This window comes from Carassius gibelio, chromosome B8 (genome assembly GCF_023724105.1).
Source record: "Carassius gibelio isolate Cgi1373 ecotype wild population from Czech Republic chromosome B8, carGib1.2-hapl.c, whole genome shotgun sequence".
NCBI lineage: Eukaryota > Metazoa > Chordata > Actinopteri > Cypriniformes > Cyprinidae > Carassius > Carassius gibelio.
The window spans coordinates 23,697,148-23,715,646 of NC_068403.1; the positions used below are offsets into that span (position 1 = coordinate 23,697,148).

At 37.0% G+C, this 18,499-nt stretch overlaps 1 protein-coding gene across 1 annotated transcript in view; it reads right to left on the reverse strand.

Moving 5' to 3' along the window:
* Positions 1 to 2,628: 2,628 nt before the first annotated feature.
* The window catches only part of tcf7l1b (transcription factor 7 like 1b), a 66,791-nt gene continuing 50,920 nt past the window's right edge, over positions 2,629 to 18,499 (reverse strand). The window contains exons 5-12 of the mRNA XM_052563741.1: positions 12,256 to 12,388; positions 12,045 to 12,147; positions 11,870 to 11,953; positions 9,220 to 9,360; positions 8,772 to 8,931; positions 6,210 to 6,317; positions 5,423 to 5,474; positions 2,629 to 3,517 (exon numbers count right to left, since the gene is read on the reverse strand). Of these exons, the coding sequence (XP_052419701.1) occupies positions 3,066 to 3,517; positions 5,423 to 5,474; positions 6,210 to 6,317; positions 8,772 to 8,931; positions 9,220 to 9,360; positions 11,870 to 11,953; positions 12,045 to 12,147; positions 12,256 to 12,388 (1,233 nt within the window). The 3' untranslated portion in view covers positions 2,629 to 3,065. The remainder of the gene's footprint in view (positions 3,518 to 5,422; positions 5,475 to 6,209; positions 6,318 to 8,771; positions 8,932 to 9,219; positions 9,361 to 11,869; positions 11,954 to 12,044; positions 12,148 to 12,255; positions 12,389 to 18,499) is intronic.

Here is an 18,499-nt window from a genome sequence, read left to right on the forward strand (position 1 = left end):
TGTTGCTGGCAGTGTGAGGCAGCTCTGGAAGGAGTGAGTCTGATTCTTGTTGTGGCACATTATTGCAGCTCAATATTATTCATCCAGTGAACACACACAGATATGTTCATGGGAGCATGGCTGTACCTGCCATTGAGGTCTCCTTTTCCCCCCAAGGTTTCTATAATCAAAATGATAACTAAACAATATTAAGTCTAGTTTGGTGCTGCAAGTCTGGAAAACTCGGCCTTTTATCGCACAATTATGAGAAACTAAACCACAATTGTTAGATAAAAAAAAGAAGAAATTCGCAATTATCTTTCTTGTATTTTATTCTGTGGTGGAAAAATATATATAGTCTAAGCTATAAACTCTTTGAGGAAAAAAAAGTCACATTACATGTGTATGTATCTCAATTACAACTCTGTAAGAAAAAATAGAATTGTGAGAAGTAAACTTAGAATTCTGAGTTTACGTCTGATAGTTCTGTTTTTTTTTCCCTCTCTCTCAGAATTCTAAGAATAAAATGACCAAAATATGAGGTAAGGGGGTGGGGGCAAGAAAAGAATTGGAAGATCTTAACTTAGAAAAAAAAAAAAAAAAAAAGAGTCTGATTTGTGAGATATAAAGTCAGAATTCAGAGGGAAACGTTAAAATTGCGAGATGTTAACTTGTATTGCAGCAACTCACAGTACAATTCAACTGTTAATTTTGTGGCAAAAAATTTAAAAAAGGAATTGCAAGATGCAATCTCAAAATTGAAGATGAGATCATGTTTAAGATGATCAATCAAATCAAAGTAAACAGACTGTTTACCAGGTTGCCAAGTCCCCAGTTTTGTGCTGCTTTGGGTTGATTTCTCCCTGCTTGGAATATTTTTACTAGTGATAAAACTGAACAAGGATGGTACAGTTTGAATAGGAGGACTACTAGTAGGCTACGAAGCCACTGAACTGTGTTTATAACCACTACAATGTGATTGTAAAATAGTTCAGTATGGAAATATAGCTAGAATTCCGGAGTGACGTTACAGTTGAGGTTATTTGGACAACCGTTTTACGAGAAAAGCGTTGAAAGATGACTGAAACGCAAATGAATGTTAATCTCATTTCTCTATTTTGAACTGAAAATATATAATTTACACGATTGGTGTAATGTGCCTTATAAGCAACCTCAATTTAGCTTCAATTTCAGCGTAATTGAGCATCAGCGGGGCTAATTTCACCCCGACTTACTCTGAGGCCTCGCGTTTGTTGAGATGCTGATTTTCTGAGCGGGATTCCTTGGACTTTAAGACTGAAGTGTGATGAGGATACCCCTCAGGAGCACCGGGGTGTCACCTCCGCCCTGTTTCAGCTGAGGGGAAAGTGAAAGGGACTGTTCTTGGCATCTCTGCCCGTTTCCAGAGTCCCTAAAAAGCAGAGGACTCTACCTTGTGTATTTTTCACTAATTGAAAAGCCTAATGAGCTCCCTGGAGCTCCGTCCTGTTCCCGCGCACTTAATTACCGCGCAGCAGCGGAGGAGAGAGAGAAAGAGAGAAGCCAGAGTTTGACCTGCTTTTGTCGTTGTTTTGGGACTTTGCATTCCAGGAAGGAACAGATGTCTATTTCTTTTTTATTTTTTTTAAACCCGTGTTTATTTTTGGCAGAATTTTTTGTCGCTCTGGCTCATCTGTTTATTTTCCAGTGCGGTTTGCCTAAATTCCACCTATTAAAGATTTAACTCTAATTCCTCTTATATCAGCAGAGGTTCTCAAGATGATTATGCGATCATTGTGTGCCGTAGATGTTGTTTTTAGAGGAGCATTACAAAATCCCTGCATTTTGAGGTAGCCTAACATCGTAGCGTTTCCCACGAATACGGTAGACGACACTATTAGAACTAATAATTATTATTTTTTGTCTGAATTATTAGATCCACTTTTATTAATCTTATAAACTAAAAAGTCGAAACATATCTAAATAGTCACTGGCCTGTTTATTTGGAAATGCATGATCTCCTTTTGACTGGATCCATATTTAAACATATGTTGTAGTCTAATAATTGACCATGAACTGATATTCAGCTAGTTGCGTTTTAAACTATCAGTTTAATTAGCAAAACATAATATTCAGCAGTCTCCCACATTTTGCATGCAGTTGTTACTGTCTGATGCCCCCCATTACAAAAGAAATTAATAGGGTGAGAAGACATGAAAATAAAATAGTTGAGCTAATACAATTATGTGTCAAGAGATTTAGAACCTTACACAAGATAAAAGCTGCAGTTTTTAATTTTCTATTAATCAAAGAATCCTGAAAAAGACGTAAAAAGATATATTGCAGTTTTCACAAAAATATTAGGCAACACATCAGTTTCAAGACTGATTGATTATAAGAATTGTTTCCTGAGCATCAAATCCTGAAGGATCATGTGACACTGTAGACTGGATGGAGTAATGATGCTGAAAATTCAGCTTTGATCACAGAAATAAATTACATTTTAAAATATATTTCAATAGAAAACAGGTATTTTAAATTATAATAATATTTCACAATATTATGGTTTTTACTGTATTTTTTTTTAAATCAAACATATGGCGAGCAGAAGAAAAGGAAAAGACATCCAATGAATTAATAAACTTGACCCCAAGAATACAATTAAATCCATTTTTAGAAACAATTTACAAGTTTTATTTATCAAGTTCACACACTTCAAAACTGGGGTAGAGGGGTCATTGCAAAGAGGTCTAATAAATTGCCAGTACTATGAATTAAACTCCAAAACTACCATTAATTACAGGCAAGCTTAAAGTTTTTTTTTTTTTGTTCCTTCTTGTCTTTCAAAAGTAGTTTTTAATACATGTATTCTTTATACAAGTTTACTGAATAAATGCATCAGATAAGAAACCAGTTCCAAAGTAGACATTACAAAAAATACATTGTTTTATACAGACACAGAAAAGCAGATGATCAAATATTGACCAATTATATTTATTTCCTTTTCACTTATCAAAAAAGTTAACCTGACATCTATTTCTCCAAAAGGTAAAAAGCAATATACAGCATTATTTAAAAGACATTATGAGAGAATTGCTTTTGAAGAGTCAGTCAGCTGATTTGGTTACCAAAGAGAGTGGCTGGGACTGGAACAAAGCATGATGGGAGTGAAGAGCGGCCTGGTGGAACGGGGAGGGTGGAGACAAAAGAGAGGCATGCAGGGAAGCCAAGGGGAGTGGCCGAGACAGAAGAGGCGGAGTTGACTGTCTGCCTGAGGCGCTGGTTGGCTGGGAGGAGGAGGAGGATGATGATGATGATGATGAGGAGGAGGAGGGTTTGCAGAGCAGAGGGAAGTGATGGTGGCGGTCGGGTTTGGTGGTGAGTGACAGCGGCTGGGCCTGCTCCGAGTGAGTGGGGGCGGGAGCAGCGGGCGAGGCCAGGGCCACTGAGGGCGTGGCTGGAGAGTCCAGCATGCTGCCGTGAGACGAGGCCGGGCTGTCAATCATCTTCTCCTGAGGGAGGTACTGCACACACGGCTTCTTATTCCGTGCCGAGAAATCTGAAAGAGAACGGAAATCAGTTTGGAGTTAATATATCTGTTAAACAACATCAGAGATCAGACCAAATCTACTAAGAAACAGGGAGGTCATGATACACTCAGCTGCAGTTTTTTTATCTTTTTTTTTTGATCCAGAGATATTTTCAGGACACATTTTCCCACCAAATTCTCATTGGTGCAATGCATCTGAACATTTTAAGGGGCGACCTCACTACACTTTTCACTCCATTGACTTCTATTCATACACCTTAATGCTAAAGACTGGAAATGCAAGTTCACGCAAAGACGTTGCGCAATTTGCTACATGCCAAAGTTCAAGTATGTTGAACTTGAATCTGAAGAGAAGATTGATATGCCAAGGTGTGACCTCTTAGCTGAATTTAAAAAAACAGCTTTTTTTTTTGCATTTATAATTATTTATTAAATGTTGAATTAGTTAGTTTTTTTTAAAGATGCCACCGAATGTGTTTTCATACTTTTTTTTTGCAATATCCTAAGAAATTTCACAAGTTGTGATAAGAAAAAGGCAATTTCCATAATTCTGATTAATTCACATTAGATTCTCAATGTAATAGCCATTTTTAATTGATTATTTTTAAGAAACACTATGTACATTTTGGCGCTCTAATGGTTTATAAACAGAACTGCATGCATCCCGTGGAAGAACATTCTAACCGGAGCTACTTCTCTAAGTTTATGTCTATGGTGATTCACACAGGTATATGTTACTCCGCAGCGGTGACGACCCGAACAGGCTACACTAGTACCGTTGTGATTTGGGATAAGACAAAAAGGCAGTTTGATAGATGAATTTATGATATACTCACTCATTATATACGTTTTGCAGATTACGAACACAGAAAAAGTTACAGTGTTGCTTTAAATCGACATATTGAACTGATTTTTACGTTGAAATTTAAAAAACATTTCCAGACATTTTTAATAATAAAAACTTTCCACTTTTATAACTCTTAGACCAAATCTTATCTAATCAGATCAACTTCAGAACACGGCCGACAAATAAGTTGATTAGTAAAAGCGTTCTCGAATAACACGCAAACGAAATTGATGAAGAACACGCCACAATGGATGTAAGGCTATATCTCTGCAATGCTTTAGCGTATTTAAACCAAACTTGGTGTGTGTTATAAAAATTATGACCTGAGGGTATCTGCACAGTTTCAGCACAGCACCTCCTAGTGGTTAGGAAGTTTGTTGGCCAAAAAAACATTACATTGCATTACATTAATAAGGATCTGATGGAAAATGTACTTAATTTCCATGTTGCTTCCTTATGCAAAATATTTGATTTTGAGGTGAAATATGACCTAGACACGTTCTTCTCTGCAGCTTAAATGGGACATACCCATACAATACTCAACACAAAATGGAAATGGCGTTGTGTTAATTTACTGAAGTCACTGTACTCAAATGGTGGACGTAGTCGCAGATGAGATCACAATGAAGAGTGGGCTGACTTCTACAGTTCTGACTGTCTGTCTAAGAGCACACTAACATGGACCAGTCAAAATAAACACTTAGCATGCTTACATCTCACTTCAACATTCATCAGATTGGTCCACTGGTTTAAACAGACACTGATTCACTGAACTGACATGGCCTCTCATTGCTGATGGCGCAAGATGATGAAAATACAGCAAGACGGTGTGCAACTGCCAAAGACGTCCATTTGTTGCATGTGTATGTATACCAATGATTAAACAATAGAGGGAAAAAGACCTTATCCTGTGTGAACAGCCCCTAAGCCTGCAGACATACTGTACCTGCCTGTGCTAGCACTGGACCTCATAAGCTGCATGTTAGCAAGGAGGAGAGAGCGCGGTTAGAAATGGACAAGGCGAGAGAGAAAAGGCTGCGCGAGTGTGTGTGTGTGTGTGTCCTCACCCTCTGGTGTTGAGTCTGTCTTATTATCTCTCTTCCTCTTCTTCCGCTTGCCCTGAAGAGGAAAAAAATACAGTGAGAGAAACAGAGGGCGAGAGAGATGGAAATAGAGTTAGTGCGATAAATACAGAAGGAAGTAAAATAATACAGAATGGACAAACAAAAGCATCAAATTAGTGCCGTTTATAATATAAAGAACATTTGGTACTTTCCATGAATCAGTTTTAAAATTAGGACTAATATTCTTTAACAAATGATCAGTGAATCGAGGTAGTGAAGAGCTTTCAACCTCGGGTGGTTAAAATGAATATTAGTTTGTTCAGTTTCTATTAGGTTTGTGTCTCTGCTAAATGCCAGTCACTGTGTGTTTTCATTCTAGTAAAAAACATTAAATAACCATTCAAATTAACTAAAACTAAAAATAATAATTACATTGACAACATGATTACAAATCAAATCGATTATTAAAACAACAATATTCCTTCAAAAAATAAAACATAATAAAACTGTAATAGTATATTAAAAGATAAAAAACAACACTGGTTATGAATAAACTAAGTGTGCTATCTTTTAGTAGAGGCTATGTAGTTAGGGACAAAAAAAAATTGTAGTTTTTTTGATGCATAACACATTATAAAAAAAAAAAAACATATAATTAGTTTCTCTAACGCTTTATAAAAACAGCATATGAAACCCAACTGTACCGTATTGATAGAAACTGTGCTGTTTGACAGCATACAAATGTGAGCGTAAGGCTGTGTGCGCACATGTGCTGAAATGTCTGACTCACATAGTTATCTCGCGCGGACCAGCCAGGGTAGAGTTGAGAGTGCAGCTGCCTCTCTTTCCTGGCCAGCTCGTAGTATTTGGCCTGTTCCTCTCGAGATAGAGAATGCCACTGCAAACACACACACCACAGTCAGCCAAAGGCCAAACACACACACAGACTGTACAGATACTGTACATACACACACTTTACATGCCATTTACACAACACACGTACCAGTGTGACCACACTCCCATGCACTGTATGTACACGCAACAAACATGCAAAAATAGTTACACACTAATATTTTAAAGATATTTTCATGTTTTTGAAAGTCTCTTATACTCACCAAGGCTGCATTTATTTAACCAAAAATACAGTAATAACAATAATATTGTGAAATATTATTACGATTTTGAATATATATTAAAATTAAATTTATTTCTGTGATCAAAGCTGAATTTTCAGCATCGTTACTCCAGTCTTCAGTGTCACATGATCCTTCAGAAATCATTAAAATATGCTAATTTGCTGATCAAGAAACATTTCTGATTATTATCAATGTTAAAAACAGTAGTGCTGCTTCATAATTTTGTGGAAACTGTGACACACACACATATATACATATATATATATATATATATATATATATATATATATATATATATATATATATACACACAGTTTTGTTCAAAATAATAGCAGTACAATGTGACTAACCAGAATAATCAAGGTTTTTAGTATATTTTATTGCTACGTGGCAAACAAGTTACCAGTAGGTTCAGTAGATTGTCAGAAAACAAACAAGACCCAGCATTCATGATATGCACGCTCTTAAGGCTGTGCAATTGGGCAATTAGTTGAAAGGGGTGTGTTCAAAAAAATAGCAGTGTCTACCTTTGACTGTACAAACTCAAAACTATTTTGTACAAACATTTTTTTTTTCTGGGATTTAGCAATCCTGTGAATCACTAAACGAATATTTAGTTGTACGACCACAGTTTTTTAAAACTGCTTGACATCTGTGTGGCATGGAGTCAACCAACTTGTGGCACCTCTCAGCTGTTATTCCACTCCATGATTCTTTAACAACATTCCACAATTCATTCACATTTCTTGGTTTTGCTTCAGAAACAGCATTTTTGATGTCACCCCACAAGTTCTCAATTGGATTAAGGTCTGGAGATTGGGCTGGCCACTCCATAACATTAATTTTGTTGGTTTGGAACCAAGACTTTGCCCGTTTACTAGTGTGTTTTGGGTCATTGTCTTGTTGAAACAACCATTTCAAGGGCATGTCCTCTTCAGCATAGGGCAACATGACCTCTTCAAGTATTTTAACATATGCAAACTGATCCATGATCCCTGGTATGCGATAAATAGGCCCAACACCATAGTAGGAGAAACATGCCCATATCATGATGCTTGCACCTCCATGCTTCACTGTCTTCACTGTGTACTGTGGCTTGAATTCAGAGTTTGGGGGTCGTCTCACAAACTGCCTGTGGCCCTTGGACCCAAAAAGAACAATTTTACTCTCATCAGTCCACAAAATGTTCCTCCATTTCTCTTTAGGCCAGTTGATGTGTTCTTTGGCAAATTGTAACCTCTTCTGCACATGCCTTTTTTTTAACAGAGGGACTTTGCGGGGGATTCTTGAAAATAGATTAGCTTCACACAGACGTCTTCTAACTGTCACAGTACTTACAGGTAACTCCAGACTGTCTTTGATCATCCTGGAGGTGATCATTGGCTGAGCCTTTGCCATTCTGGTTATTCTTCTATCCATTTTGATGGTTGTCTTCCGTTTTCTTCCACGTCTCTCTGGTTTTGCTCTCCATTTTAAGGCATTGGAGATCATTTTAGCTGAACAGCCTATCATTTTTTGCACCTCTTTATAGGTTTTCCCCTCTCTAATCAACTTTTTAATCAAAGTACGCTGTTCTTCTGAACAATGTCTTGAACGACCCATTTCCTCAGCTTTCAAATGCATGTTCAACAAGTGTTGGCTTCATCCTTAAATAGGGGCCACCTGATTCACACCTGTTTCTTCACAAAATTGATGACCTCAGTGATTGAATGCCACACTGCTATTTTTTTGAACACACCCCTTTCAACTAATTCAACTAATTGCCCAATTGCACAGCCTTAAGAGCGTGCATATCATGAATGCTGGGTCTCATTTGTTTTCTGAGAATCTACTGGTAACTTGTTTGCCACGTAGCAATAAAAAAATATACGAAAAACCTTGATTATTCTGGTTAGTCACATTGTACTGCTATTATTTTGAACAATACTGTATATATATATATATATATATATATTTTTTTTTTTTTTTTTGTGTGTGTGTGTTATGTATATATTAGGAAACAATGAATCATTTCAGGAACCAATAGCACAACGGTTGATTTAAAGGCGAGTAGGCGATATGTTGATGTTGTAAGACATTAACATTTACACAACAAATGTATGTTTTCAACTGCATCCTAATTTTGGATCAAATTTACCCCCAGCATTTGTTTCTGATCACTTGTGACCGGTTCGCTCAAGATGGGTGTTCTTACGAGGACTACACAGTTTACTCACCCTGCGGCCAAGGATCTGGTTGATGGCGGCGCTTTCTTTCAGCGTGCACTCGGCCACCACTTTGGCCCTCATCTCTTTCATATAGAGCATGAAGGCGTTTAGGGGCTTCTTTATGTGAGGTTTCCTGTCCTCCTCCTTCTTAGTTGAGACTGGAGACTTTCTGCAAACACACATGACAGGTGGGTCAGCCTTTGTACCAGGTGTGTGTGTGTGTGTGTGTGTGAAATGACGGTGAGAAAAACTGATATGGATGAGTGGGTCTGTAATGGTGGTGAGCTTGTAGACAAAACAGTGATAATCGTATTTTCTCCAAAATATCACTAAGTGGAGGTGAAAGTGTGAAGCTAATGCTAATAGCCGCTAGTAATAAAACAGGATACCTGTCAGTTTCCAAAAAGCTGTAAGACAATATAAACAGGAGGGAAGTGTGTTGTATGCGTGTGCTTACGTGTTAGCTGCTGGACTGAGTTCTCCATTGGGCTCTTGTTTAATAGCCGGAGAGACGATGGCTGGGTGAGGGATGCCTGTCTGATGAAGGCCGTGAGGATGATGAGGTACGATATGAGGAGAAAAGCGACTGGACACCAAACTGCAAAGAAAGAAAGTGGCAAGTAAGGATTACTGCCTTCTGAAAGCAAGAAAACAAATCTCTGCCCTCCCATCTTACAGGAATTTGGACTTTGCTAGACTTGAATCTGCATTTCCTACGTGAGCACCAAGGCTCAATGTGTGCGAACCACTAAACCATCACTCCGACTATATTTACACCTGTTCCGCTTGCACACCTTGACCTTTAACCCTTAAAGGGACAGTTCACCCAAAAAAGAAAAATTTGTCACACATCAAAGCTTGAAACAGAAGAGAAGACATAGTTGAATTAAGCTGTAATTTTTGTTTTCTTTGCGCAGTTGAAACACTGATGTCACATGGACTATTGTAACAATGTCCTTCCTATCTTTCTGGGTCAGAAAGCTCTTGGATTTCATCCAAAATATCTTAATTTGTGTTCCGAAGATGAATGAAGGTCTTACAGGTTTACAACAACGTGAGGCTGAATAATTATATGACAAACACCCCATAAAAAAACTCAAAACTCAATGATAGGTCTTAAAGAAGCTGATAGGTCACCCAAAAAGGAGTTATTATTAACTCACCCTCAACCTGCATACGTTTCTTTCTTCTGTGGCACATAAAATAAGATATTTTGTTGAATGTTGGTAACCGAACCCTCACAGGTACCCATTGGCTTTTATAGCATGGAAACTAACACTATGGAAGTCTGTTTGGTTACCAACACTGTTCTGTTTTTAGCAGACGGAGGAAACAACCTGAGGGTGAGTAAATGACTGAATTGTCATTTTTGGGTGAACTATGCTGCGTCTAGACTAAAGCACACTCCTATTTCTATTCACATGTCATATTCAGTCCAAATAAAGTACCAGCTGAAAAGCTCCTTTATCTGCTCCTGTTACAGGTGAAGAACGGGGTTACTGTGGTAACGCTAAAAGCGCGACACTCCAGACCAAATTTTCCAAGGAAACCACTTCCTACGACCGGCTGAATGGGACACGGTTCTGATCCCAGCGCCTAGAGCTTCTACTGAGGTGAACGCACAATGAAGGCCTGTCATCTTCCAGAAACAGAAAAAATCACCAATTTTCCCCCTTCCTCTTTGACTCTTATTAAATGAGAAAAAAAAAACACTCTTAATTTCAGTTGGCGTAGGCACAAGGATACCAGGAAGAGACTTCATTAACTGCATGTGTGGTTTCCACATGATGACCGCATGAGCTTCTGCAGACTAAAAGCAGTCTCACCTCAAAAGGAGAAGTTAGACTGAAACTATGAATTTCGGTAGAAATCCATGTGATCGGGAAGCTGCTGGGTTTGAAAGCCATTTTTGTGTGAGCTGTGCTTCATATATTTCTACACTATTGGCAATATACAATGGATCTTTTTTGCTTGTGACATTTCAGTAATGTTCAATCATATGGCTGTCTTTACTATAAAGCAGATATTGTTTTCAATTCAGGCCCAAATGGGAGGAGGGGTCGAATCAAACACACTCAGAATAACTACAGAAAGTGTAGTCCTTCTTCCAGTGGAGAAACCAGCAGGGCTGGGCTTGCTCTCGCTTGTTCTGACAACGCTTGTAAAGGTCTGGAGGAGGACGGACTATTGATCACTATGAACTCTGTATGAATAATTCAAGAATCCCTAACACACAAAACACAACGAGAAGCTCAGTACAGATCATTCTTATTTAATCCAGTGCTAGCACTAAATCAAGAGACGTTCTTGTCGATTCAGATCCATTTCATCTCGAGTTTGTACAATTGTGGAATAAACCTCAAACAGACTCTTGCGTGTTTCTAGGTTTGGAAACAGCAGAGATAAATGGTGCAGCTGATGTAAAGAGGCATAACGGAAGACCACAGTAAATGTTTTAAGGAATCCCCAGCTAAGGTTACACAACCATCCAAAAGAGGAAAGATTAAGAAAAACATAGATTACGGCAGTTGTGATTATTAACATACTGCATTTCTCAAACAACTTAAAAATAAGATTACAGATTCCTTCAGTCAACTAGCAAACAAAAATTAAATAGTTACACTTTTTTTTAGGTGACATTGTTACAGTGTATTTACACAAACAAGTACTTATAAGTACAAATAAGTAATGACATGTATGTACTTACTGTAGGGATAAGGTTAATGTTTATTTTAGGTTTACTTGCTTGTAATTACACATAATTTACTGTTATTACAATAGTACATGTAACATGTGTAACACCTTAAAATACAGTGTTACCGAACTATAATGGAACATTTATCACTCAAAGCAATTTGTACTTGTTTTCAGGTTTCACTATTTTAATTTTGTATGTTGCTAATGCTAATTCATTGTTGGGTTACACGTGTAACAAGGACACGGTCAAATAATTTGTTACACTTGGATGCATTTTACAACAGAGTATAAAAGATCTGACATGTCATCGCAACCTTACTGCCAAATTCAAATGGAAATACATCAACAAACTTTTTGAAAAGAGTCCATGTGTAATGGGAGAATCAATCTGCAAAACCCACACAACTCACCTGGACATGGATGCGTTCATGGCAAGAGCTGGGTAAGGGTGACGGAAACCCGCGGCGGTGATGGGATACATGGGTTGACCCTGCCTGAGATGCGCAGAGAGAGACAGTGAATCAGAGAGAATCCGTATGAATCAGGGTGTGAGGATAGTATCCATTTAGATTGTGGGATACTCACTGTGGGACGAGCCACCCTAATGGGTGAGGGATCTGCCCCATGGCCCCAGGGGACAGGGGGTAGTAGGGGGACAGCTCTGAGGGGTGAGGGGTCCGAGGAATACCTGTACCAGAGAAATACAGTCAGTCAGTAACACAACAGAAGACAAAAAAAAAAATAATATGAAAAATTAACTTAAAAGAATTTCATAGGTAGGTAGAGTGAGCAGTACCTGTCTTTGGGTCCAGGATGTCCGGCGAGAGGTGGGCTGGAGGAGTTCCTGGAGAAAAGTGTTCATTGCTGTAGGTGATGAGGGGGGTCAGGGGGTGCATGTGAGCATGCTGGACCACCGGGACCTTATTAGACTGAAAGAGAGAACGAGAGAGGGTCAGGCCCAGACTCAAAAGATCAAAAGAATATCAGCATTATTTGTAATAATTACTATTGCTACCAAGTAGTGTTCGTGAGTTGAACAGTTTGGAATGGGAATAATTATAGCAAATAATTGATGATTCAAAACTAAGTAAGTCTATGGAGTGCAAAAGTACCTGTCCACATTTTTTTTTTTTTTTTTTCCAGAAGTAATTTTCCCATTCATTTCTCCCATAAAGATAAAAAAAAGTATTCTTTACAGAGTTATAAGCCATGAACCCAAACCATCCAGCTACAAGTTGCATGTTGCTTTCGTCAACAGAAAGTATGACTAAATATCATCGTCAACGAACCTTTATCATGTGATGAAAACGAGACAAAATGTAAATGCTGATCAGGTGACGGTGATTATAATTAAATGTATAATGCAATATTGTTGATGAAAAAAATAAAACTAGACTAAATTAGTTTACTAAATAAAAAAACTATGCTAAAATGTCTCTTCATTTTCGTTGACCGAGACAAAACAAAAATGGTATAATGTTATTTCGTCTTTAGTCGTCTTATATTTATTTAGCAGTATTTCTGTTTCCTGTGACTTCGGGGCGACATCAGGTCGCACTGCGCAGACGCAGGTGACATCATTTCCTCAAGCCCAACTCGCAGCATTATTCAGAAGACAGCAACAAACAAAGTTAAGCAGTACGTCTGTATATAATATAAATAGTATTTAACTATTAAATAGTATTTATTTATAAATAGTTCAAAATCAGTTCTCCTATTGAGAAACTTGATGTTATTTTTATCTCCAGAATCCTACTCTTGCACTATTTCACATTTGATTATGTTTGCTTTTTTACATATAAATCTATGTATTATAAATGTGAGGCTATTTGCTGTATAGCTTGTAATGAGCTTCTTTGCTCTCTATATTACTGCCGACTATTTACCTGTCTTGAATAGCTGAGAATCTGAAGTAGATACTTGAACAAGACTTAATTGAAAAGTACTCGAAAGACACTTGCCATGGTTTTAATTTAATGAATTGTGCTGTGTGTTTAGCAGATTAAGTGTGTCAGCTGTAAAAACACACCGGTTCTTGTGTGAAAAATGGTTGTTTATGTATGAGAGGATATATAAATGATGAAATATATCAGTATGTATGTGTGAAGCGCATGAAGCAATCTGTCCGTGCTCCAAGGAATGCTGGGAGAGCTCAGCTTCACACCCAATGCCACGCCAAAGCCCTGTGTACACAGCATGTGCTTCACTACACACACTCAACACAACACGACACGTTACACATCAGCAGTGCATGATGCACACGTACAGCATGGCATCATGACACTCGGTTAGTGTAATGAAACCCGAATCTTCATGAATAACTGAAGCTGCACAAACTAGTTCACATTTGTCTGTTTGTTAGCAGAAGCGAGCGAGAGATGTTGTGGTTCAGGCAGCACATCTGTAGGACTGAGGAATGACTGCATCAATATTTCATCACCCTGAAAACATTGCTGAAACCACAGCGATGTGATTCTGGAGTTTGGGCATGAGCAGAACTGCTTTATAAGGTGAGGAAAGAAACTATAGACCATCTCACTCGTCACTCCACAGCCTTCATTTCCATGACAATCTGGTGGCCAAAATAACGTCGAATACTGTCAAAATGGTTTTACAAACATTTTAAAAGCATAATGTTATTTATTTTTAGAGTTACAACACTGATATTCTAGTGTGATATGGAGAGACATTTATTTCCTATAAAAAAAACAACACCAATATTGAAGTTAATCATTATTTTGTATTATTATTTCATAGCCTAAAACTAATAAAATGGTTGTTTAATATCTAAAATATTGTGGAAACTATAAAACCAATTTATTTAACAGTATAACAGTGGTTCCCAACTTCCAAAGTGGCCCCTTAAGTTTATTTAAATGGATTTAAAATATGGAAAACAAGCAATAAAATAATAAAAAAAAACATAGAAAAAGCTGAATATATGAGGAAGCCTGTTTTTCAAAATGTGTGATCCGTAGACCTGGAAAAGTCATAATCCAGGAGCATTTTTATAAAGTACAATATCAATATACATTTGTCTAGTCATGCCCTGCTTTAAAATGCTTTATTTGGACAAAAAATAAAGCAAAAAATATTGTAAAAATCCTTATCCTTATCCAGTAGATCCTAAACAACTGGAAAAACCGCAGGGCCTTTGATTATTGTTGTACATGGTAAAAGTATAAAATGTTGACAACAAATGCAATTTAAATATGAAAACTGAGTGTGCAAAAAAACGCTATAATTAGTATGCACAATTATACTAAATTGACCAATATTCTATATTTTACCAGATAATAAATTAAACGTGACACCAAATGTGACGCAAATGGATTTGACTTGAAAACATCCTTTTGAATGCAACAATGTTTAATAAAAGACTTAATGGTTGTTAAAAAATTATACGACAGGTGTTTGGCAGAGAGACAGAGGAAAGTCAGCGGAAAAGGAAAGTGGAGAAAGATATTTGAAAACAAGCTCTTATTTTTTGAACAAGTTGATCAATGTACTATAAGACCACGAATGTCTTCACTTCATGTCTAATATCTCGTTTCTGATGTCGTGGTCCAAATCCTGTCAACAGGGGGCAGACGACAGCGATGACGGTCAATCTGTGGCACTGAAAGACCAACAGCTTTAAAATTCACTAACAAGCTGTCAATTATTTCCCAGCAGCCACTGCCAAGTTGAGCGCACTTTGGTATTCACTATATACAGGGGACTAGTGTGAGAGTATGTGAACAATCAGAGCTAGAGAAAGGAAAGCTAAACGGTGTTAGTGTGGGTCTGGAGCTGGCGGAGGGCTGTGGCGATCCGGCCAAGAGGGTACGGCTCTGCTGGGACGGCCAGAAGAGAGGAGGAGGCTGTGTTCACTCAGCCAAACATGATTCTCAATCCTTCACATCTGAGATAAATTACTAGGCAAACAGCCCCTGGGTACAAGAGTAACCAACAAACCAAACAACCTCATGAGCCCTGTGTGTGTGTGTGTGTGTGTGTGTGTGTCCTGCTCTCTCCTATCCAGTGAGAGGTTCTGAGTCTTTGAGCAGTCTTTTCAAAAAAGGACAGAAAAAGAAAAAAAGGAAAAAAGGAGAATGCATGGCATGCTGGGATAGCTGAGTCTTGTTTGTCACTGAGGAAGGAAGCGGATGTAAGAGTGGGCAGAACATGACATCAGCATTTAGACACACACACACACACACACACACACACACAATCAAAGAAAGCTTAAGTAGACTCTTAGTATTTTTAGTATTACAGCAGCTACACACCGAAATACAAATACAAATCTAAATCTAACAAACATACATACCATAATAGCATAATTACTGAAATTTAATGAGCGTTATTCACTAGAAAGACAAAAAATGAAAAACAAACAATTAGATTAATAAATATCCAATAGATTCTAGTTATTTTCAGTCATTTTCTGATGGGAAAAACGAGGCAGATGCGAACCTGTACTGCCAGCATGAGCATCACAGCTCAATATTTTAATAATTAAACTTTTATCTCAGAAAGCATATTCAGTGACCATAAAATCTAAGTTTAAAAAGAAAAATACATTTTGCTAGATTTATGCAACACATAAAAATCATTTTAATTTGTTACCGTCTTTAATGTTTTATGTTTGAATAAATCCGTCCAAGTTTTAATGACAGCCACTATTTAAATGTGTAGTATATTTAGAAAACACTAACTGCAGTAACTGTAACTGAATTAAGTGGAATTTAAAGCAGGTGTACGGCACAAATCAGTCAATTTTAACTTTCAATATTATAACGTAGTACAAACGGACTTGTGTATTTTACAGCATTAGTTGAGAGATTTGTTAGATTTTTTACCGAAATCGAATCATATCGCAAGCTTGTGAATGAGAATCGAATCATCAAATGTGTGTCAAAACCCAGTTCTATAAAATAGTTTTTTTTATTATTATTTACTTCCGCTTTATTTTTTATCAATTTTAATGATAAGAAATAATCAACTGGATTCTTAAATGAAATGTTTTGCCCTTCACAGAAATTCTGTTCTGTATTAAAAAAAAAATCCGTAATCAAAAGACTACAAATTAAAAAATTAATGAAATTCATAAAAATATTTCTCTCATCTCTGGCATACAAAGTGTTACACACAAAAAAATGTGTACTGTTAAAATTCAAACAAAAGAAATTGTGATTATTCCTCTAATCAAAACTTTAATTATAATAACAAGTATTTTTGTTATTATTATTAAGGTACATTATTGAGGTACATTCTACTGTACAATAGTGCAATACTTTATTTTGGAAAGCTATATTGAAGAGCTTTACAGAAATTATAAGACCTTATTAACGGGCTTGAGTATCCAAAAACAGGTCCATATGAACATAGAGCACACACACACACACACACACACACACACACACACACACACACACACACACACACACACATATATATATATATATATATACATACATACATACATACATACATACATACACATATATATATATATATATATATATATATATATATATATATATATATATATATATACACACACACACACACACACACACACACGTATATTTATTTATTTTCTAGATTCTACTGACATCTCAGTGTCTTTTTTTGCATGGGACTCGGTGTTGTTTAGTGCCTTATGCAACAAATCTCAAAAGTTTGAGAGAAAATGAGTGAGAACAACAGAGGATCATGTACGGCTGTTCCTTACTTCAGGAGCCACAATTCTCCACTGTGTTGTATTAAAAAACTCCCACGCAAACGGTGGTTGGCTGTGTACGGTATGGATCCCAATCCCCAAGCCACAAAGCTTTCCCATCTGAGGCCTCGTCGCTAGGCTAACTCAATCAACTGGCCTAGCTTATCACATGCTGACACACAGTAAAACAGTGAGTGCTTTTAAACACACATACACACACACACACACACACACTCAAAAAGGTGGTGCAGCAGAATATCAAGCAAACCTGTCTCCTGAATTATTGAAGATTCTGGAGTGAACAGAATAACACATTAGCATAGTGACCTTATGGGCTCAATCTGACAAAACTCAACATGCGAGTGTTTTTGTGGAAGGACGTGGGATTGGGAATGAAATAAAGGATGAATACTAACAGCGGATTGTCCTGTTTGTTTAATCCAGCTCTGCTGTTTTGAGAACATACCGTGTTGGGTGAACAGAATCAGGAAATGATGCACAATGTTGCCTGTCTGAGCACCACAACACCTCGGATCAAAAGGAAATAAAAAATGTGGTACTTGTGAGTTTAAAATCAGAATAAGTCTCATTACGAGATAATGTCACAATTACGAAAAATGAAAAACAAGTTGCTTTTACAAGAATGTGTTTTTTTTTTTCTAGCAACAGTTTCCTGTAATTGTAACTCGTGTCACTGAATCTCTCTCATAGAGATCAGTTTCTTGTAATTGTACTTGTAACAACAACAATTGTACTTGTACAATTCAGTGTAAAAGTTGCAAATGGGATAAGTAGCAATTATGAGAAATAAAGTTGCAATTCTGATAAAAAAGTGTGAGATGAGGTAGAAAAGTTGTTGCAACTGTGCGATAAAAAAAGAAATAAAAAATTCTGATGTTGCAAATGTCATATATAAAGTAGCAATTATGAGAAATAAAGTCACAATTACAAAAAAAAAGTCGCAACAGATACGAGGTAGCAATTATGAGTTTGAAATATAAACTTTAAATAGGAAATGTTTCAACAGAGAGATGAGGTCGCAATGTGAATAAAAGAGGTTGCAACTGTGCGATAGTCACAATTATGAGAAAATAAAGTTGCAAATTAGAGGAAAAGTCACAATTGAAAAGACATGAGGTAGTGATTGTGAGAAATCTTTGCAATTCCGATAAAAATTCACAATGGAGAAATTAGATAATTGTGAGAAAACTACAAAGAAACAAACAAAAATACCTTACAACTATATAATTTCTTTATTATTGTGTTTTATTTATTTATCTTTTGTAACAAAAGCAAACATGAGCTTCCATATATTGGGCTTCAAGTTTTGACA